Below are 22,415 nucleotides of genomic sequence, written 5' to 3' on the forward strand. Positions count from 1 at the left end.
TGGCGAGTATAGAGAGCGTGAGGACGTTACCTCTCTTGGCGAGTATAGAGAGCGTGAGGACGTTACCTCTCTTGGCGAGTATAGAGAGCGTGAGGACGTTACCTCTCTTGGCGAGTATAGAGAGCGTGAGGACGTTACCTCTCTTGGCGAGTATAGAGAGCGTGAGGACGCTACCTCTCTTGGCGAGTCTAGTGAGCGAGGACGCTACCTCTCTTGGCGAGTCTAGTGAGCGAGGACGCTACCTCTCTTGGCGAGTCTAGTGAGCGAGCACGTTACCTCTCTTGGCGAGTCTAGAGAGCGTGAGGACGTTACCTCTCTTGGCGAGTACAGAGAGCGTGAGGACGTTACCTCTCTTGGCGAGTACAGAGAGCGTGAGGACGTTACCTCTCTTGGCGAGTACAGAGAGCGTGAGGACGTTACCTCTCTTGGCGAGTATAGAGAGCGTGAGGACGTTACCTCTCTTGGCGAGTCTAGAGAGCGTGAGGACGTTACCTCTCTTGGCGAGTCTAGAGAGCGTGAGGACGTTACCTCTCTTGGCGAGTCTAGAGAGCGTGAGGACGTTACCTCTCTTGGCGAGTCTAGAGAGCGTGAGGACGTTACCTCTCTTGGCGAGTCTAGAGAGCGTGAGGACGTTACCTCTCTTGGCGAGTCTAGAGAGCGTGAGGACGTTACCTCTCTTGGCGAGTATAGAGAGCGTGAGGACGTTACCTCTCTTGGCGAGTATAGAGAGCGTGAGGACGCTACCTCTCTTGGCGAGTCTAGAGAGCGTGAGGACGTTACCTCTCTTGGCGAGTCTAGAGAGCGTGAGGACGTTACCTCTCTTGGCGAGTATAGAGAGCGTGAGGACGTTACCTCTCTTGGCGAGTATAGAGAGCGTGAGGACGCTACCTCTCTTGGCGAGTCTAGTGAGCGAGGACGCTACCTCTCTTGGCGAGTCTAGTGAGCGAGGACGCTACCTCTCTTGGCGAGTCTAGAGAGCGTGAGGACGTTACCTCTCTTGGCGAGTATAGAGAGCGTGAGGACGCTACCTCTCTTGGCGAGTCTAGTGAGCGAGGACGCTACCTCTCTTGGCGAGTCTAGTGAGCGAGCACGTTACCTCTCTTGGCGAGTATAGAGTGTGAGGACGTTACCTCTCTTGGCGAGTATAGAGTGAGGACGTTACCTCTCTTGGCGAGTCTAGAGAGCGTGAGGACGTTACCTCTCTTGGCGAGTATAGAGAGCGTGAGGACGTTACCTCTCTTGGCGAGTATAGAGAGCGTGAGGACGTTACCTCTCTTGGCGAGTATAGAGAGCGTGAGGACGTTACCTCTCTTGGCGAGTATAGAGAGCGTGAGGACGTTACCTCTCTTGGCGAGTATAGAGAGCGTGAGGACGTTACCTCTCTTGGCGAGTATAGAGAGCGTGAGGACGTTACCTCTCTTGGCGAGTCTAGAGAGCGTGAGGACGCTACCTCTCTTGGCGAGTCTAGAGAGCGTGAGGACGCTACCTCTCTTGGCGAGTCTAGAGAGCGTGAGGACGTTACCTCTCTTGGCGAGTATAGAGAGCGTGAGGACGCTACCTCTCTTGGCGAGTCTAGAGAGCGTGAGGACGCTACCTCTCTTGGCGAGTCTAGAGAGCGTGAGGACGTTACCTCTCTTGGCGAGTCTAGAGAGCGTGAGGACGTTACCTCTCTTGGCGAGTCTAGAGAGCGTGAGGACGTTACCTCTCTTGGCGAGTCTAGAGAGCGTGAGGACGTTACCTCTCTTGGCGAGTCTAGAGAGCGTGAGGACGTTACCTCTCTTGGCGAGTCTAGAGAGCGTGAGGACGTTACCTCTCTTGGCGAGTCTAGAGAGCGTGAGGACGTTACCTCTCTTGGCGAGTCTAGAGAGCGTGAGGACGTTACCTCTCTTGGCGAGTCTAGAGAGCGTGAGGACGTTACCTCTCTTGGCGAGTCTAGAGAGCGTGAGGACGTTACCTCTCTTGGCGAGTCTAGAGAGCGTGAGGACGTTACCTCTCTTGGCGAGTCTAGAGAGCGTGAGGACGTTACCTCTCTTGGCGAGTCTAGAGAGCGTGAGGACGTTACCTCTCTTGGCGAGTCTAGAGAGCGTGAGGACGTTACCTCTCTTGGCGAGTCTAGAGAGCGTGAGGACGTTACCTCTCTTGGCGAGTCTAGAGAGCGTGAGGACGTTACCTCTCTTGGCGAGTCTAGAGAGCGTGAGGACGTTACCTCTCTTGGCGAGTCTAGAGAGCGTGAGGACGTTACCTCTCTTGGCGAGTCTAGAGAGCGTGAGGACGTTACCTCTCTTGGCGAGTCTAGAGAGCGTGAGGACGTTACCTCTCTTGGCGAGTCTAGAGAGCGTGAGGACGTTACCTCTCTTGGCGAGTCTAGAGAGCGTGAGGACGTTACCTCTCTTGGCGAGTCTAGAGAGCGTGAGGACGTTACCTCTCTTGGCGAGTCTAGAGAGCGTGAGGACGTTACCTCTCTTGGCGAGTCTAGAGAGCGTGAGGACGTTACCTCTCTTGGCGAGTCTAGAGAGCGTGAGGACGTTACCTCTCTTGGCGAGTCTAGAGAGCGTGAGGACGTTACCTCTCTTGGCGAGTCTAGAGAGCGTGAGGACGTTACCTCTCTTGGCGAGTCTAGAGAGCGTGAGGACGTTACCTCTCTTGGCGAGTCTAGAGAGCGTGAGGACGTTACCTCTCTTGGCGAGTCTAGAGAGCGTGAGGACGTTACCTCTCTTGGCGAGTCTAGAGAGCGTGAGGACGTTACCTCTCTTGGCGAGTCTAGAGAGCGTGAGGACGTTACCTCTCTTGGCGAGTCTAGAGAGCGTGAGGACGTTACCTCTCTTGGCGAGTCTAGAGAGCGTGAGGACGTTACCTCTCTTGGCGAGTCTAGAGAGCGTGAGGACGTTACCTCTCTTGGCGAGTCTAGAGAGCGTGAGGACGCTACCTCTCTTGGCGAGTCTAGAGAGCGTGAGGACGCTACCTCTCTTGGCGAGTCTAGAGAGCGTGAGGACGCTACCTCTCTTGGCGAGTCTAGAGAGCGTGAGGACGCTACCTCTCTTGGCGAGTCTAGAGAGCGTGAGGACGTTACCTCTCTTGGCGAGTCTAGAGAGCGTGAGGACGTTACCTCTCTTGGCGAGTATAGAGAGCGTGAGGACGTTACCTCTCTTGGCGAGTCTAGAGAGCGTGAGGACGCTACCTCTCTTGGCGAGTCTAGTGAGCGAGGACGCTACCTCTCTTGGCGAGTCTAGTGAGCGAGGACGCTACCTCTCTTGGCGAGTCTAGAGAGCGAGGACGTTACCTCTCTTGGCGAGTCTAGAGAGCGTGAGGACGTTACCTCTCTTGGCGAGTCTAGAGAGCGTGAGGACGTTACCTCTCTTGGCGAGTCTAGAGAGCGTGAGGACGTTACCTCTCTTGGCGAGTCTAGAGAGCGTGAGGACGTTACCTCTCTTGGCGAGTCTAGAGAGCGTGAGGACGTTACCTCTCTTGGCGAGTCTAGAGAGCGTGAGGACGTTACCTCTCTTGGCGAGTCTAGAGAGCGTGAGGACGTTACCTCTCTTGGCGAGTCTAGAGAGCGTGAGGACGTTACCTCTCTTGGCGAGTCTAGAGAGCGTGAGGACGTTACCTCTCTTGGCGAGTCTAGAGAGCGTGAGGACGTTACCTCTCTTGGCGAGTCTAGAGAGCGTGAGGACGTTACCTCTCTTGGCGAGTCTAGAGAGCGTGAGGACGTTACCTCTCTTGGCGAGTCTAGAGAGCGTGAGGACGTTACCTCTCTTGGCGAGTCTAGAGAGCGTGAGGACGTTACCTCTCTTGGCGAGTCTAGAGAGCGTGAGGACGTTACCTCTCTTGGCGAGTCTAGAGAGCGTGAGGACGTTACCTCTCTTGGCGAGTCTAGAGAGCGTGAGGACGTTACCTCTCTTGGCGAGTCTAGAGAGCGTGAGGACGTTACCTCTCTTGGCGAGTCTAGAGAGCGTGAGGACGTTACCTCTCTTGGCGAGTCTAGAGAGCGTGAGGACGTTACCTCTCTTGGCGAGTCTAGAGAGCGTGAGGACGTTACCTCTCTTGGCGAGTCTAGAGAGCGTGAGGACGTTACCTCTCTTGGCGAGTCTAGAGAGCGTGAGGACGTTACCTCTCTTGGCGAGTCTAGAGAGCGTGAGGACGTTACCTCTCTTGGCGAGTCTAGAGAGCGTGAGGACGTTACCTCTCTTGGCGAGTCTAGAGAGCGTGAGGACGTTACCTCTCTTGGCGAGTCTAGAGAGCGTGAGGACGTTACCTCTCTTGGCGAGTCTAGAGAGCGTGAGGACGTTACCTCTCTTGGCGAGTCTAGAGAGCGTGAGGACGTTACCTCTCTTGGCGAGTCTAGAGAGCGTGAGGACGTTACCTCTCTTGGCGAGTCTAGAGAGCGTGAGGACGTTACCTCTCTTGGCGAGTCTAGAGAGCGTGAGGACGTTACCTCTCTTGGCGAGTCTAGAGAGCGTGAGGACGTTACCTCTCTTGGCGAGTCTAGAGAGCGTGAGGACGTTACCTCTCTTGGCGAGTCTAGAGAGCGTGAGGACGTTACCTCTCTTGGCGAGTCTAGAGAGCGTGAGGACGTTACCTCTCTTGGCGAGTCTAGAGAGCGTGAGGACGTTACCTCTCTTGGCGAGTCTAGAGAGCGTGAGGACGTTACCTCTCTTGGCGAGTCTAGAGAGCGTGAGGACGTTACCTCTCTTGGCGAGTCTAGAGAGCGTGAGGACGTTACCTCTCTTGGCGAGTCTAGAGAGCGTGAGGACGTTACCTCTCTTGGCGAGTCTAGAGAGCGTGAGGACGTTACCTCTCTTGGCGAGTCTAGAGAGCGTGAGGACGTTACCTCTCTTGGCGAGTCTAGAGAGCGTGAGGACGTTACCTCTCTTGGCGAGTCTAGAGAGCGTGAGGACGTTACCTCTCTTGGCGAGTCTAGAGAGCGTGAGGACGTTACCTCTCTTGGCGAGTCTAGAGAGCGTGAGGACGTTACCTCTCTTGGCGAGTCTAGAGAGCGTGAGGACGTTACCTCTCTTGGCGAGTCTAGAGAGCGTGAGGACGTTACCTCTCTTGGCGAGTCTAGAGAGCGTGAGGACGTTACCTCTCTTGGCGAGTCTAGAGAGCGTGAGGACGTTACCTCTCTTGGCGAGTCTAGAGAGCGTGAGGACGTTACCTCTCTTGGCGAGTCTAGAGAGCGTGAGGACGTTACCTCTCTTGGCGAGTCTAGAGAGCGTGAGGACGTTACCTCTCTTGGCGAGTCTAGAGAGCGTGAGGACGTTACCTCTCTTGGCGAGTCTAGAGAGCGTGAGGACGTTACCTCTCTTGGCGAGTCTAGAGAGCGTGAGGACGTTACCTCTCTTGGCGAGTCTAGAGAGCGTGAGGACGTTACCTCTCTTGGCGAGTCTAGAGAGCGTGAGGACGTTACCTCTCTTGGCGAGTCTAGAGAGCGTGAGGACGTTACCTCTCTTGGCGAGTCTAGAGAGCGTGAGGACGTTACCTCTCTTGGCGAGTCTAGAGAGCGTGAGGACGTTACCTCTCTTGGCGAGTCTAGAGAGCGTGAGGACGTTACCTCTCTTGGCGAGTCTAGAGAGCGTGAGGACGTTACCTCTCTTGGCGAGTCTAGAGAGCGTGAGGACGTTACCTCTCTTGGCGAGTCTAGAGAGCGTGAGGACGTTACCTCTCTTGGCGAGTCTAGAGAGCGTGAGGACGTTACCTCTCTTGGCGAGTCTAGAGAGCGTGAGGACGTTACCTCTCTTGGCGAGTCTAGAGAGCGTGAGGACGTTACCTCTCTTGGCGAGTCTAGAGAGCGTGAGGACGTTACCTCTCTTGGCGAGTCTAGAGAGCGTGAGGACGTTACCTCTCTTAGCGAGTCTAGTGAGCGAGCACGTTACCTCTCTTAGCGAGTCTAGTGAGCGAGGACGTTACCTCTCTTAGCGAGTCTAGTGATGACAGCTGAGTGTTCATATTTTACAGTCCCTGCATGTTCAATAATTGGGCAGATTAATGAGTCTATGATAAGTGTCCACACTGCCCTCTTCTGGCCACACCTCCCACATTAGTGTGCAGAACTATGTATATGACAGACTTTGATTTCTGTACCAAATCTCATTGTTCTGTACTATTCTAGATTAAAGTCCAATTTGACAAAATTGTCCCCTGCTGGTTAATTTTTTTACATTTCCTGAAAATCGACAAAAGCATCCAGGAGTTAGAACCAAGTCTGAGACTTATGATTCAGACGTTATTGGCCTACAGGTTTCCTGCTCTGCAGCGCCTCCTTCAGGATGCTACTGGAACTCCTCTCACTGTTCACCTGAACAGGGTTCAGCACCACCAACCCAACGTGTTCAGTTACACAGCTCCAAGTCCCTGAACACGAAACGCCAGATTGCATTAAACCTGCCCACTGACACCAACTGACACAAACGGTAACAAACTCATTTTCAGAAACCTCAGATTAAGACAAAGTGGATTTATTTTATTTATTTTTAAAAAATCTAATGTAATACATTAGGGGTAAACAAGTCTTCAGAAGCCTTTAAAAAGTACATTCAGTATGCATGCTGTACATACACACCACCCATCCCCTCATCTCCACACGTTGACCTTTGACCCTGGCCGCTGACCTTGGGGTCCACTGCGTTGCCTTCGTGAGGTTGTGCTTTGTGTGGGACGCGGCGGAGCCTGACACTGAGGAGTAGTCACACACACACACACACACACACACACACATTTCTGCACTAAATGTTGTGAAGTTCAGTCAGTACTGAACCTGTACGTTCAGTAGTTTAAGGCTTTGGGAAATCCAGTCAGTTCAGTAGCCCTGTAGTCTGGCACTGCAGTCAGAATAGAACTCTGTCAGACTGGAAGCTGAGAAGGACATGTTTGTCATGTATGGATTAGTTCATCAACACCTGTCCAGGATTCCATCTGGAGAGGATTACAGACCCGAGCCCCTCCCAGATTAAACAGACAGAAACTATAGATCTATAGATGACAACTATAGATCTCCACAGTTAATGAGCAAACACGCTTGGTGTGTGAGGGAGACATTTGTGTGTGACGTGTGTGTGCGTGCACGTGTGTGTGTTACCTCTTTTTTTTCATGCTGCATTTGTTTGTGATCCAGGTGGACCGTATCAGAGCAGGGTTCCCCTGACCTGGTCACACACCCACACCCACACACAGTCAGAAACATGAATAATATTTAGAAAAATGTGCAGGAATTAAACACAAACAATAAACAATACTGTGTAACAGATTGAAAATGATGGTAATAATATCATTATTAGTTATCACTATTCTCATTATTATTATTATTAGTAGTAGTAGTTCTATTTATATAATGCCTTTCTCAAACTCAAGGACACTTTACAGACATAAATCAACTTTACCACGCCACAGCATATCAGACACCACAACCCCCTGGGGGACTGCTCCGGGTGCGGTTGAAGGGGTGTAGGTTAAGACCAGAAACCGACACTCACCCTCAGACACCCATATGCCACCCACACCCACCCACAGACACCCAAACCCCAAACACAGACCTGAGGAGGCCAGAGAGGAGGTGCTGTAGTTGCTGAGTGGTGTGGGTGGTGGTGGCAGAAGGCAAGGCCAGGCGGAGGAGGTTAGTGAGCTGCTCCAACTGAGGGTCTCTTGGACAACCGAGGGGGGAACCAGTGCTCACGGTGTCAGAGCGAGCTTGATGGTGTGTGGGGAGTGACGTCAACTCCCCCGGCACACTGGGTACACACTCATAAGCCACACCTGCAAACAGACACACACACACACAGGCATGGCGTTCTGTTGGAGGTTTCCAACATTCAGGTTGTGGCGGTCATGTTTCACCAAACCAGTGGATCATGGTCTCATGCATGGAGAGATGCTCAGGTGCCTGACTAGTATTGCACTGGTGAAGGTCTTTGTGGAAGGTTCTTCATCTCCTTCACAGTGAACACTGCTAGCACAGCTGCTCAGTGTCAACCACGGGTCTGAACTCTCCTGTAAACGCACGATTAACCCCAAGTGAACCCAGGAGGAAAACACACACACCCACCTGGACTGAGCATGTGAAGGTCTGGATTGCTCTCATGTGTAGACTGGTCCTTCAGAGGCTCTCCAGGAGAACGATCCAACAGCTGGAAGGTGTGCACGTGTGTGAGGGAAATGCTTTCTGAACAAACAGTAAATTCTTAGACAGTACTACAAAGCTGGAAATGTGTGTGTGGTCCATACCTTTGATATGTAATACTGGAGCTCACTCTGTCTGTCTTCATGTAGAGCTGGGAGACTCATCATAGCAGGGAGGGTCCTTTCTTTGATTGATAGGGACTGATCTTTTATGGGCGGAGCTTGTTCTCCAGTAGTGCTGTGCTTCTCTACAGATATGTCATATTTTCCCACCCCCTTCTCTAAGCTACTGCTCTGATTTTTCGAGTGCATGTGGTTCACATTGAAAGCAGGAATTGGATTCTGATTCATATGTCTGTTCACACGTGTCTGTTCCACATGACTCCCGATCTGGTTCACATGAGAATATGAATCCTGCCTATGATGACTTGGGATCGGGTTCAGCGTCTCAGCACATACTCTCACTCTGGTAGGCGTAATCTCTCCTTCTTTCTCTCTCTCCAGGGGCTGTTTTACTACTTCCAGAGGCTTGTCCCAGAGAGAGCTTAAATCACCAACGCCTAGAGCTCGAAAACCACCCATACAATACACACACACACACACACACACACACACACAATATAGAGTCTATGTGTATATGTGCGCATATATAAGTGTGTGTGTGCATGCGTGTGTGTGTGTGCGTGTGCATGCATGTATGTCTACGTGTATACAGTGGCATTGTTTCCACAAACTTCTGTAATGTCAACATTTATTTCTGTCCAGAGTTGCATTAATTTTCCCCAACACCTTGTACTGATGATGGGAGAGTTGGACCACTGCACAAAGTCTTCTCCAGCACATCCCAAAGATTCTCAATGGGGTTCAGGTCTGGACTCTGTGGTGGCCAATCCATGTGTGAAAATGATGTCTCACGCAACCTGAACCACTCTTTCACAATTTGAGCCCGATGAATCCTGGCATTGTCATCTTGGAATATGCCCGTGCCATCAGGGAAGAAAAAATCCATTGATGGAATAACCTGGTCGTTCAGTATATTCAGGTAGTCAGCTGACCTCATGGTTAACAAATGAGAAGCTACTCACTGCATCAGTTAGGGTTAAATAACTTGTTGCCAGCTGAAACAATCACCCATGCAATAATTATCCAATGGGACGCTCTTACTCATTTGCTTAGTTAAATCCAGGTGGTGACCTTTTTTTGGCCAGGCAGTGTATGTGTGTGTGTGTACCTGTGAGATTAGTGTCATCCAGCACAGGCTCCAGGGGACTGAATGAATGACTGTGATTTAAGAGGCCAAAGTCAGAGTCTCCTGTGTGTGTGTCAGGCCTCCTGTCTGTCTGCCCCACTGCCCCATGCTGTCTGTCTCTGCACATGTGCAAAACCACAGCCTGGGGAGCAGCTGAGAGACAGACAGACGGACAGACAGACGGACAGACAGACGGACAGAGACAACAGAGGGGTGAGCGAGACAGCGGGGGTGGGGTGGAGGGACAGAGCGAGAGAGCGAGAGAATAATAATGTAGTATTAATTTTAACTGTTGTAGTTACTGTTATTATTATTGGTAGTAGTAGTGATGGTACCATTGTAGTTATTATTATTACTAGTGATACTGTACCTGGAGTGACTGTGGTTACTGTCCCAGAACTGCTGGTGTCTTCAGCCTCAGGGAGGGAGGGACATCTTATTGTACCATACAGGGACAGGGAGGGGGGTGTCTCTACAGCCTAACACACACACACACACACACACACACACACACACACACACACACACAGATCTCTTCAAGTACTGTACTATTGATCTTTACACATGACTGTCTACACTCTAACAGAATCAAATTTGCTAAATCTCGGACACCTGCTCTGGATTGGTCAGCAACCTCAGAGCCTCTGTCCAATGGGTGCGCATCATTCCCTGTAGGCGGGACACCAACTCTTCCCTCTGCATCTCCAGCCTTCTCTTACTGGTTTCCATGGAAACCAATTGCTCTTGCATTTCCGCAATCCTACACACACACAGAGTTAGAGATGTTACACTAGGAGCTCTTATTGACGCTGTATGTATTTCTTGCTGTAGGTGTGATGTGACCAGACCCTTAGTGTGTAAGCACAGGGTGAGCTGGTGTGTAACGTACTTGTGATCGCAGTGCAGGGTGAGCTGGTGTAGTCTCTCCTCTCTCTCCTGTAATTGTGCTCTGAATTCCTCCACCTGCGTTGATAGTTCACGCTCATGATGTTCTCTCAGGTCCAACAACTGCTTCCTGTAAACACACACACAGGCGCACACACACAGACAACAACAAACAAATAAAACGTATTAGCGTTTGTAGAAATAAAAAAGAAACATTTGCATTTGTAGAAATACAATAAACACATTACACTGTTGCTGTGCTGTTTTCCTGTTGGGGGTGTGGGTATGTGTGGGTGTGTGTGTGTGTGTACGTACGTATTTGTGCTGTTCCCGTATCTTGGCTATTGCTGTGCTGTTTTCCTATAGGGGGTGTGTGTGTGTGTGTGTGTGTGTATGTACGTACCTGTGCTGTTCCCGTATCTTGGCTGTTGCTGTGCTGTTTTCCTGTTGAATGTGTGCGAGTCTCTCTGTGACCTGCTGCTCTACAGACAGTCTGAGCTCCACCTCCCTCTGAGAGCACTGCGCTTCAAAACGGGCCTGATACACAACAGAGCCACCATAAACACCACCCATACAAACACCACCTGTACAAGCACCACCCCTATAAACAACACCCACATGAACACCGCCACTGTAACCACCCCCCATACGAACACTGCCACTGTAACCACCCCCCATACGAACACTGCCACTGTAACCACCCCGTACGAACACTGCCACTGTAACCACCCCCCGTACGAACACTGCCACTGTAACCACCCCCCGTACGAACACTGCCACTGTAACCACCCCGTACGAACACTGCCACTGTAACCACCCCGTACGAACACTGCCACTGTAACCACCCCGTACGAACACTGCCACTGTAACCACCCCGTACGAACACTGCCACTGCCAACACCCCCCCGTACGAACACTGCCACTGCCAACACCCCCCCGTACGAACACTGCCAACACCCCCCGTACGAACATCACCACTATAAACACCCCCCGTACGAACATCACCACTATAGACACCACCTGTACAATCGGAGCCACTGTAAACAAAACCACTCTAAACAAAACTGGTTGGAGAGAAACTGTGTGTGTGCGTGCGCGTGAGATAGACCTGGTCCAAGGCTCGATCCACCCTGGCTGTGTCTCTCTCTCTCCTGGTCTCATCCAGGTCCTGTTGTAACTGTTGAAGTCTAGACTGGCCTTCCTCACGCAGCTGCACCTCCTGGCCCACTCGCTCCTACACACACAGCTATTACAACTTTGGATTCTACATCAGGCACACAGAAGTCTCCATAATTCTCAAAATGAAGCTTGCTGCCATGATCTATCTACTCACACGTGTGTGTGTGTGTGTGAGTGAAACACTCACCCTCTCTCTCTCTAGCTGCTGTGTCAGTAGTGAGATATCCTGTTGCAGGTGTGTGTGTGTGTGTGTGGCCTGCTCAAGCTGGCCCTGTAAAGCCTGGGTGTGGATTTGGAGCGTCCCCACTTCAGTCCTCTGTTTCTCAGTCTCACTGCGTAGCTGCTGGCGCTGATGCTGGAGTTCCTCCACACACACACGCAGCTCAGCCAGCTCCCTCTCCTGACAACACACACACACACAAGCTTCTGCAATGTCACATTTATTTCTGTCCAGAGTTGCATTAATTTTCCCCAAGATCTTGTACTGATGATGGGAGAGTTGGACCACTGCGCAAAATCTTCTCCAGCACATCCCAAAGATTCTCAATGGGGTTCAGGTCTGGACTCCGTGGTGGCCAATCCATGTGTGAAAATGATGTCTCACGCAACCTGAACCACTCTTTCACAATTTGAGCCTGATGACTCCTGGCATTGTCATCTTGGAATATGCCCGTGCCATCAGGGAAGAAAAAATCCATTGATGGAATAACCTGGTCGTTCAGTATATTCAGGTAGTCAGCTGACCTCATTCTTTTGGCACATAATGTTGCTGAACCTAAACCTGACCAACTGCAGCAACCCCAGATCATAGCACTGCCCCACAGGCTTGTACGGTAGGCACTAGGCATGATGGGTGCGTCACTTCAGCTGCCTCTCTTCTTACCCTGATGCGCACATCACTCTGGAACAGGGTAAATCTGGACTCATCAGACCACGTGACCTTCTTCCATTGCTCCAGAGTCCAATCTTTATGCTCCCTAACAAACTGAAGCCATTTTTCGCTGGTTAGCCTCACTGAAAAGTGGTTTTCTTAAGGCTACACAGCTGTTTAGTCCCAATCCCTTGAATTCCCTTCACATTGTGTGTGTGGAAATGCTCTTACTTTCACTATTAAACATCCCTGAGTTCTGCTGTTGTTTTTCTACGATTTGATGTCACCACACGTTTAAGTGATTGCCGATCACAATCATTCAAGATTTTTTTCTGACCACATTCCTTCCTAGAAGATGATGTTTCTCCACTGTCCTTCCACTTTTTAATAATGCGTTGGACAGTTCTTAACCCGATTTTAGTAGTTCCAGCAATCTCCTTAGATGTTTTCTCTGCTTGTTGCATGGCAATAATTTGACCTTTCTGAAACAGATTAACATCTTTTCCACGACCACAGGATGTGTCTTTCAACATGGTTGTTTAACAAATGAGAAGCTACTCACTGCATCAGTTAGGGTTAAATAACTTGTTGCCAGCTGAAACAATCACCCATGCAATAATTATCCAATCGGAGGCTCTTACCCATTTGCTTAGTTAAATCCAGGTGGTGACCTTTTTTTGGCCACGCACTGTATGTGTGTGTGTGTGTGTGTGTGTATGTGTGTGTACCAGCTGACTGTTGGTATTTTGTAGCTCTTCGTTGTGTTTTTGTTCTTTGTCCAGAGTTTCTGCTGCGTCTGACAGACTCTTCTCAAAGCACGCCAGGGCCTAAACACACACACGAACAGGAAAATGAACGCTCTGATATTATGCTTATCATTTATCAAGATCACAGGTGTGTGTGTGTGTGTGAGAGAGTGTGTGTGTGGGTTAGGGTTAGGGTTTGTGTGTGTGTGGGTTAGGGGTTAGGGTTAGTGTCTGTGTTAGGTTTAGGGTTAGTGTGTGTGTATGTGTGTGGGTTAGGGTTAGGGTTAGTCTGTGTGTTAGGGTTAGGGTTAGTCTGTGTGTGTGTTAGGGTTAGTGTGTGTGTGTGGGTTAGGGGTTAGGGTTAGTGTGTGTGGGGGGATTAGGGGTTAGGGTGTGTGTGGGTTAGGGTTAGTGTGTGTGTGTGTGGGGGGGGTTAGGGTTAGGGGTAAGGGTTAGTGTTAGTGTGTGTGTTAGGGTTAGGGGTTAGTGTCTGTGTTAGGTTTAGGGTTTGTGTGTGTGTGTGTGTGTGTGTGTGTGTGTTAGGGTTAGGGTGTGTGGGTTAGGGTTAGTGTGTGTGGGTTAAGGTTAGGGTTAGTCTGTGTGTTAGGGTTAGGGTTAGTCTGTGTGTTAGGGGTTAGGGTTTGTGTGTGTGTGGGTTAGGGTTAGGGGTAAGGGTTAGTGTTAGTGTGGGGGTTAGGGGTTAGTGTCTGTGTTAGGTTTAGGGTTAGTGTGTGTGTGTGTGTGTGTGTGTGTTAGGGTTAGGGTGTGTGGGTTAGGTTTAGTCTGTGTGTGTGTTAGGGTTAGGGTTTGTGTGTGTGGGGGGGTTAGGGTTAGGGTGTGTGGGGGGGTTAGGGTTAGGGTGTGTGTGTGTGGGGGTTAGGGTTAGGGGTAAGGGTTAGTGTTTGTGTGTGTTAGGGTTAGGGGTTAGGGTTAGTGTGTGTGTATGTGTGTGTGTGTGTGTGTGTTAGGGTTAGTGTGTGAGGGTTAGTTTGTGTGTCAGGGTTAGGGTTAGTGTGTGTGTCAGGGTTAGGGTTAGTGTGTGTGGGTTAGGGTTAGTGTGTGTGGGGGGGTTAGGGGTTAGTGTGTGTGGGTTAGGGTTAGTGTGTGTGTGGGTTAGGGTTAGGGGTAGTGTGTGGGTTAGGGGTAGTGTGTGGGTTAGGGGTTAGGGTTAGTGTCTGTGTGTGTTAGGGTTAGTCTGTGTGTTAGGGGTTAGGGTTAGTGTGTGTGGGTTAGGGTTAGTGTGTGTGTGGGTTAGGGTTAGGGGTAGTGTGTGTGTTAGGGTTAGTGTGTGTGTGGGTTAGGGTTAGTGTGTGTGTGTGGGTTAGGGTTAGGGGTAGTGTGTGGGTTAGGGGTAGTGTGTGGGTTAGGGGTAGTGTGTGGGTTAGGGGTAGTGTGTGTGTTAGGGGTAGTGTGTGTGGGTTAGGGTTAGTGTGTGTGGGTTAGGGTTAGTGTGTGTGGGTTAGGGTTAGTGTGTGTGGGTTAGGGTTAGTGTGTGGGTTAGGGTTAGTGTGTGGGTTAGGGGTAGTGTGTGTGTTAGGGGTAGTGTGTGTGTTAGGGGTAGTGTGTGTGTTAGGGGTAGGGTTAGTGTGTCTGTGGGTTAGGGTTAGGGTTAGTGTGTGGGTTAGGGCTAGTGTGTGGGTTAGGGTGTGTGGGTGTGTGTGTGTTAGGGTTAGTGTGTGTGGGTTAGGGTTAGGGATAGTGTGTGTGTGTGTGTGTGTTAGGGTTAGTGTGTGTGTGTGTTAGGGTTAGGGTGTGTGTGTGTTAGGGTTAGGGTGTGTGTGTGTTAGGGTTAGGGTGTTAGGGTTAGGGTTAGTGTGTGGGTTAGGGTTAGGGTTAGTGTGTGTGTTAGGGTTAGGGTTAGTGTGTGTGTGTGTTAGGGTTGGGTTAGGGTTAGGGGGAGTGTGTGTGTTAGGGTGTGTGTTAGGGTTAGGGGGAGTGTGTGTGTTAGGGTGTGTGTTAGGGTTAGGGGGAGGGTGTGTGTTAGGGTGTGTGTTAGGGTTAGGGTTAGGGGGAGGGTGTGTGTTAGGGTTAGGGGGAGTGTGTGTGTTAGGGTGTGTGTTAGGGTTAGGGGGAGTGTGTGTGTTAGGGTTAGGGGGAGTGTGTGTGTTAGGGTGTGTGTTAGGGTTAGGGGGAGTGTGTGTGTTAGGGTGTGTGTTAGGGTTAGGGGGAGGGTGTGTGTTAGGGTGTGTGTTAGGGTTAGGGTTAGGGGGAGGGTGTGTGTTAGGGTTAGGGGGAGTGTGTGTGTTAGGGTGTGTGTTAGGGTTAGGGGGAGTGTGTGTGTTAGGGTGTGTGTTAGGGTTAGGGGGAGGGTGTGTGTTAGGGTGTGTGTTAGGGTTAGGGGGAGGGTTAGGGTTAGGGTGTGTGTGTGTTAGGGTTAGGGTGTGTGTGTGTTAGGGTTAGGGTGTGTGTGTGTTAGGGTTAGGGTGTGTGTGTGTTAGGGTTAGGGTTAGTGTGTGGCTTAGGGTTAGGGTTAGTGTGTGTGTTAGGGTTAGGGTTAGTGTGTGTGTTAGGGTTGGGTTAGGGTGTGTGTTAGGGTTAGGGGGAGTGTGTGTGTTAGGGTGTGTGTTAGGGTTAGGGGGAGGGTGTGTGTTAGGGTGTGTGTTAGGGTTAGGGTTAGGGTTAGGGTGTGTGTTAGGGTTAGGGTTAGGGTTAGGGTGTATGTTACCCTCTCTGCAGTCTCCTTCTCCTCCTGCAGTCGTCTGACTCCCTCACTCTTCTCCTTCTCATGTTTCCTCCATCCCTCCACCACCTTCTCCAGCGTCTGGGGCAAAGACTTACATGTGATGGCTGTGTGTGTGAACGCACATATGGTTGTGTGCCTGTGCACGCATGTGTGTATGCGCGCACATGTGTGTATGTGCGCGCATGCGTGTGTATGCACGTGTATCTATACGTGTGTACACGCGTGTGCATGTAGGCACGTGTGTGTGCGTGTATGTATGTATATGCATGTGTGTGTACATGCGTGTGTGTGTGTGCGTGCATTTGCATATGTGTGCATGTACGTGTGCGCGTGTATATGCGCATGCGTGTACGCGTGTATATATGCGCGTGTATATATATGCATATATGCGTGTGTATATATGCGTGTGTATATATGCGTGTATGTGTATATGCGCGTGTGTGTATATGTGCATGTATATGTGTATATATGCGTGTATATGTGTATATGCATGTGTGTATATATGCGTGTATATGTGTATATGTGCATGTATTTACATTCACGGCATTTAGCTGACCCTTTTTGACCAGTGTGTACATGCGTGTGTGTGTGTGTGGACCTTGTCCAGCTGCTCGATCATGATGTCCTTCTTGCGGTCGGCCGACACAGCCAGGTTGAGCTGCTGCTGTAAGGTTAAAGCTTTATTCTGGAGAGCCAGCACCTGCTGCTCCGCGTGCTACCACCAGAGGGCAGCACAGAGGGAGTAGGGGGGGGGAGAGAGAGAAGACCAGACAAGGCTGCTCACACAATAGCAGTGTGTCAAAGAACTCCAGACCAAGAGTGTCAGAACGAGACATCAGTTGTCTGGCCTGTTTCTGGACCTAAAACCGCACACACACGTACTGAACCCACAGTGCAAGGGTTGGGAAAAGGCCTCGATACTCAGCCCTAACCCTCGATACTCATGCCTAACCCTAACCCTCTTTACTCAGCCCTAACGCTTGATACTGAACTCTAATCCTAACCCTCAATACTCAACCTTGACCCTACGTCCACCTACGGTCTCCCTGACCTGACCACGACACCGGACACCACATACACACACACACAATCCTAACAAACGTGTTCTGCTTGCTGGCTAACCTGTGTGTGTGTGTGTGTGTGTGTGTGTGTGTGTGTGTGTGTTACCTTCCGTCTGGCCCTCTCTCTCTCCAGACTTTCTCTGGTCACCTGCAGCTCTGAGAGGGAGTGAAGGGAGGCGGGACTAACATCAGCACGGAGACGGGAATACCGTGGAAACAAGTCCTCTATTCCTCCCAGAGAGACAGACGCACTAAGGAGCAGAGTGGGGGAGGGGGAATGTCCTGATAAGGAAATAGTTTCATTTGAGTGCATGTGTGTCTTGTACATGAGCATGTGTGTGGTGTGTACCTGAGCAGGTGTGATGTGTTGTCACTCTCATGCGAGTCGTCCTGAGAATGCTGGTATACTGGCTCCAAGAGCTCTGCAAGATGGAACAAGGTCAGGGGTCAGGTGTGTGCGTGTTTGTGTGCGTGTGCGTACTCACCATCTGTCTCCTCAGTGATTCTTGCTGCTGTGTTCATCATTGTCTGTAAATGACTCCTCACATTCTGCATCTCGTCAATGTGCCACCTTCCCTGCTACACACACACACACACAGTGCCGTGTGTTGCACGCTAACGTGTCCCACAGTGCCGTGTGTTGCACACTAACATGTCCCACAGTGCCGTGTTAATAAGTTACCGAGAGTTTAGCGCTGTTGCTCACACTGCTTTGCAAGTTCACGTCCATGTCTTCTGTCATTAGCTCCGCCTCTGACCCTGCCTCCTGCACTCCCACTATGCCGTGGGAGGAAAAGGCATCCAGACTAAAATCCGCCTCTTGTGACTCATTCAGCCTATCAGAGCTCAGAGAGCGGGTGGCTGTTGGCATAACAACCGAACAGAGTTCAGGAGAGGAGAGCTTAAAGGATACCTGCCTATAGACAGAAAGACAGACAGACAGAGTGTCTCTGGTAAGCTGGTGGGCAGAGCACACAAGTGCAGCAGAAGACCCACACAGGTACTTACACGGCGGACTCACCTGGCTTTAGCAGAGATCGCAGAATAACCTTTGACCTCCTGCTCTTTGCTGCGCTGGAGTGAGGAGTAGAGGTGGGCAGTGACCTGCCGAGAGGCTGAGAGAGGGGAGGATGGCCAGGAGCGTGTTAGCGAGGGCAAGGAGGCAGAGCCAAGAGGAAGAACAGCAGGAGGACGTGGAGCAAGAGACGGTGAAGGAGGGGTGGACGCGGGTAAAGGATCAATGCCGCTCAGCACGTCTTCAGCTGTCTCTTCAGACATCTCACACTGTGAGAAGGAGACAGAAATGAGTGATGATGAGAAAGAAATGAGTTATGACTACAGACATCTCACACTGTGAGAGAGACAGAAATGAGTTATGACTCTACAGACATCTCACTGTGAGAGACAGAAATGAGTTATGACTACAGACATCTCACACTGTGAGAAAGAGACAGAAATGAGTTATGACTAGACATCTCACACTGAGAAAAACAGAAATGAGTTATGACTCTAGACATCACTGTGAGAGAGACAAAAATGAGTGATAATGGCTCTACATACATCTCACACTGTGAGAAAGAGACAGAAATGAGTTATGACTCTACAGACAGCTTACACTGTGAGAGGAAAAGTATTTAAACAGTTATATTGTCATTGTCCTAGAAGCTTAACGGTCATATTGGAAATTAATTCAAAAGTAGATTAAAATCATTATTACGTTGACTGTTGGCGCCGATTATGTTCACACCGAGACTAAACATCTTTATCATCATTATTCTCTTACAAAGATTTCGCAAAGTACTGAATATTCCCCTCACGAAATATTAACTACTAGATTATTTGCTAGCTAGATTTTTTGAAGAGTTAGTTAACTAGTTAGCCAGCTAACTATATAAACTTTAAGACTGGCGCTTTACTAATTCGTATGAAGTTAGCAAAACGTTGATGACGGGTATAAAACTCTGTAGTTAACCGAGTTACCCAAGCTGTAGTTTACTCAGCCTACCCGACCCTACCCTACCTAACATAACCCACATAACCTAACCTAACCTAACATAACCCACATAACCTAACCTAACCTAACATAACCCACATAACCTAACCTACCCGACCCTACCTCAGATACCCCAGCTAACCAGCCAGTTAAGATCGGTTTCAGTAGGTTAAGCCACTCTAAGTACTAGGTTAGCTAGCCAGCTAGCGTTAGGTAAACTGGCGAGCTAGCCGGCCTCTCAACACCAGGGCTCTGCGTGTTAGCTAGGTTATCCAGATTATCCAGGTTAGCTAGGTTATCCAGGTTAGCTAGATTATCCAGGTTATCCAGGTTAGCTAGATTATCCAGGTTATCCAGGTTAGCTAGATTATCCAGGTTAGCTAGGTTATCCAGGTTATCCAGGTTAGCTAGCGCGGCTTCGTTCGGAAACGCGTTATGTTGTGAGGGATGTGAGCTAAAATAACCGCGTTTGCGAGGCAACGGACGCTCGGAGTGTTAACCTCATCAGCGCGGGTTAACCTCATCTGAACGGCCCGAGGCTCCTCAGCCCGGTTAACGTTTACCTCTGTGACGGTTTAACGGCCCGAGGCTCCTCAGCCCGGTTGACGTTTACCTCTGTGACGGTTTAACGGCCCGAGGCTCCTCAGCCCGGTTGACGTTTACCTCTGTGACGGTTTAACGTCGCCGGGGCTTCGTCAGGTCGCGCGACTTCCCGACTCCATCCGCGCCATAGCAACCGCGTATCAACGGCACGACCACTCGCTTACGTCATCAATAGCGGCCGTGCACCGCGAGACCGTGGACAGGGAAGTGAAAGCGCATCCGCGTGTGCGGAACAACCGTCAGTCCCTAAACAGGCTGCAAATTCTCGTCCAATTCGGACAGCTTCAGTGCAGCTTTTTGGGAACACACACACACGAGAGCCAGGAGTGGTCATCTCACTGGTTTGGCCACCTCTGTAGCTGATGAGGTTAACTCAGACGTGCTTGTAAACTGGTAGTATTGATCTGCTTTCTGTATAGGTGGCATGCAACACTTAGCAGCTGTTGGTTCTATGTGCTCATCTGGCTGGACACCAAAATAAGGGGCAGTAGTGTCTCAGTGGTTAAAGTACCTGACTAGTACTCAGAATGTTGCCAGTTCAAGTCTCACAACTGGCAAGTTTCAACCCTGAACAAGACCCTTAACCCTCAATTACTTAAGTTGTGTTCGCTTTGGATAAAAGTGTCAGATAAATGGAAATGTCACAATGGAGGTAGCATATATAACAACAAAAGCAGAAGCCCTAGAACAGATCCTTGTGGGACCTCTGAGTGTGTGACTCTCCACCTCGTAGCCACTGAACAAGTGATTGAGCACCTCTGGATCAACACAGACACACACATGATATTGATCCAAATATGTTGAAAATTTTAGATTTGAGTCAACAAACAAAAAAGCACATCAAACCACGTGTATATATATATATATATATATATATATATATATATATATATATATATATATATATATATATATATATTATATAAGCTACAGATTTATTTTTGTTAAATAAAAAAGAAAAACCAAACAGCTGGAATGATGTTTTAAAAAGGCGGAGTTTATACAAGCGTGGAATGTTGGAGGCAGGGTTTCTCCCAGTGATCTCCTACACAAAGAAAAACTGGCATTTGTGTGTGTGTGTGTGTGTGTGTGTGTGTGCACTTGAGCCCATAGCTGAGGAAACTGGAGTGTGTGTTACAGTCACACACCATCACAATGTAATCTTAGTGTTGCGGAAGCTGGAATTATCCCTGAAAGAGAGAGATGAACAGATAGAGAGAGTGAGAAAAAGCGTGAGGGAGAGAAAGAGATGGATTAGAGAAGTATACGTAGGAGTGTATTGTTTCTACATTGGGACAGTAACAAAATACTCAATGAGTGGACGACTACACGCTGAGTGGGACGGAGTGTGTGTGTCGTACTTGAGACTGTCGTTGTGGGTCTTATACTCCATGATGGTGTTGGGCGGCAGGTTGAGGACACGCCGCAGTGTGTCTCTGATGCGTGACGTTGTCACCTGATCACTGGCTGTTTTATTCCAAATGGACAGAATGTCTTCCTGAGAAAGAGAAAGCACACACACACACACACACACACACACACACACACACACGCACATATACATACACACACACACGCACATATACATACACACACACACGCACACACACACACACGCACACACACACACACGCACACACACACACACACACACACACACACACACACAACTGCATTACTACCAAAACTCTCCTAACAATTTATTTCTGAATAATCACAAAACTATAAGAAACATTCCAAACACACATCAACATTATACGAAATGGATCTGTACATTCTGTAGATTGTGTACATATACACAACCATATACATTGTACATTGTGTATATAATCATAATATACATATATTGTACATACATTGTTAATATATTTTGTACATACATAGAATATATATATTTATCTTGCATATATATATATATATATATATATATATATATATATATATATTTCACATATATAGAATATATATTTCTCTATGCACCCCTGTTTTCTCTTCCTCAGTTTGGACAGAGCACTCTCCACCATTTCCCTGCGAGTTATACTGTGCATGACTATGTATGTGACCAATAAACCAAACTTGAGTTTGAACACCACCCCTCTCCCCTCCACACACACACCCACCTGGAAGCGGATGGACACCACCACTCCACACACCTCTTCCCCCACCATGAACTGCTCCCCCAGCATGGCTAGTATGATGTTCTCCCAGAACCGTGAGGCCAGACCCTTACGCAGACGGATGATCCATTTCCCTCCACTCTTATTAGCCTCGTCCTGACACACACGTACACACGCCATTTCCAGATCGTTAATCAGTCATTCTAATATTCATAAACCACTGCACACGCTAACGCTGCTCTCATGTGAATGATTACGGAGTGTTAAAGTGCGGACATGAGGTCAGTTTCAGCTCTAATGAACAGCATCTGACCACACACACACCTCCCACATGGGTTTGATGCCTTCCTTGAACAGGTGGAAATCACTGTGTCCTGTCAGATCTCCGGGCCGAACCAGGTGACTGTACAACTTCCAGAACTGCTCCACCTGTTGCACACACACGCACACACACACACACAACTCAACCACTAAAGTACACACACAAAACCCACTATACACTATAAACATAACCATAAAAGACATGCAGACTGAAAGCTCTCACAAATACAACTAAAGAAGAGAGACACACACTAACAAATCTGCATGTCACATACACACATACCCACCGACGCCACAGTTCCGATCTGTCTGATGTTCTGCTCGTAGCTCTGTGTGTTGGCTGGTCTACTGGGCGTGCGGCGGGAGTACCAGAATGTGTAGTTATACTGGAGGGGGTGCTCGCCCGGCCCAGGGGTGATGGTCTACGTAGGGGTGAGACACAGTGAACGAAACATAACAACCTGAAGTATCTAAAATCACTCAAGTTCAGTTCTTATAGAGTCCTCTGGTGAGGACTACAGGGAAATGATGACCTAGGATGACCCCCCCCCCCCCCCCCCTGAGTCTTGGTTTCTCTCCAGGTGTTTCTCACATGCTC

At 49.5% G+C, this 22,415-nt stretch overlaps 2 protein-coding genes across 7 annotated transcripts in view; both read right to left on the bottom strand.

Annotated features, from left to right (window-relative positions):
* Nucleotides 1-6,436: 6,436 nt before the first annotated feature.
* cntrob (centrobin, centrosomal BRCA2 interacting protein) lies at nt 6,437-19,572 on the bottom strand. Of its 6 annotated transcripts, none has more exons than XM_027032963.3 (21): nt 19,440-19,572; nt 17,805-18,067; nt 17,466-17,700; nt 17,269-17,362; nt 17,133-17,205; nt 16,890-17,034; nt 16,321-16,437; nt 15,705-15,800; nt 13,022-13,120; nt 11,610-11,822; nt 11,352-11,477; nt 10,647-10,780; nt 10,248-10,373; nt 9,971-10,118; nt 9,729-9,837; nt 9,341-9,511; nt 8,215-8,675; nt 8,036-8,117; nt 7,527-7,746; nt 7,073-7,139; nt 6,437-6,669 (listed from the first exon to the last, which is right to left on the bottom strand). In XM_027032963.3, exons 2-21 carry the CDS (start codon nt 18,059-18,061, stop codon nt 6,568-6,570), a joined length of 3,075 nt encoding a protein of 1,024 aa, XP_026888764.2. In that variant the 5' UTR covers nt 18,062-18,067; nt 19,440-19,572; the 3' UTR covers nt 6,437-6,567. The 6 variants fall into 6 exon arrangements, with proteins under 6 accessions (XP_026888764.2, XP_081560709.1, XP_026888762.2 ...); XM_081704583.1 differs by having other exon boundaries at nt 19,390-19,539; XM_027032961.3 differs by having other exon boundaries at nt 19,340-19,526.
* Nucleotides 19,573-20,355: 783 nt separating this feature from the next.
* Nucleotides 20,356-22,415, bottom strand: part of eif4e2rs1 (eukaryotic translation initiation factor 4E family member 2 related sequence 1) — a 4,460-nt gene continuing 2,400 nt past the window's right edge. The window contains exons 3-7 of the mRNA XM_027032970.3: nt 22,105-22,239; nt 21,821-21,925; nt 21,500-21,652; nt 20,741-20,877; nt 20,356-20,569 (exon numbers count right to left, since the gene is read on the bottom strand). Coding sequence (XP_026888771.1) covers nt 20,530-20,569; nt 20,741-20,877; nt 21,500-21,652; nt 21,821-21,925; nt 22,105-22,239 — 570 coding nt within the window. The 3' untranslated portion in view covers nt 20,356-20,529. The remainder of the gene's footprint in view (nt 20,570-20,740; nt 20,878-21,499; nt 21,653-21,820; nt 21,926-22,104; nt 22,240-22,415) is intronic.

This window comes from Electrophorus electricus, chromosome 21 (genome assembly GCF_041902795.1).
Source record: "Electrophorus electricus isolate QZ-2024a chromosome 21, ASM4190279v1, whole genome shotgun sequence".
In the NCBI taxonomy this organism is placed as follows: domain Eukaryota; kingdom Metazoa; phylum Chordata; class Actinopteri; order Gymnotiformes; family Gymnotidae; genus Electrophorus; species Electrophorus electricus.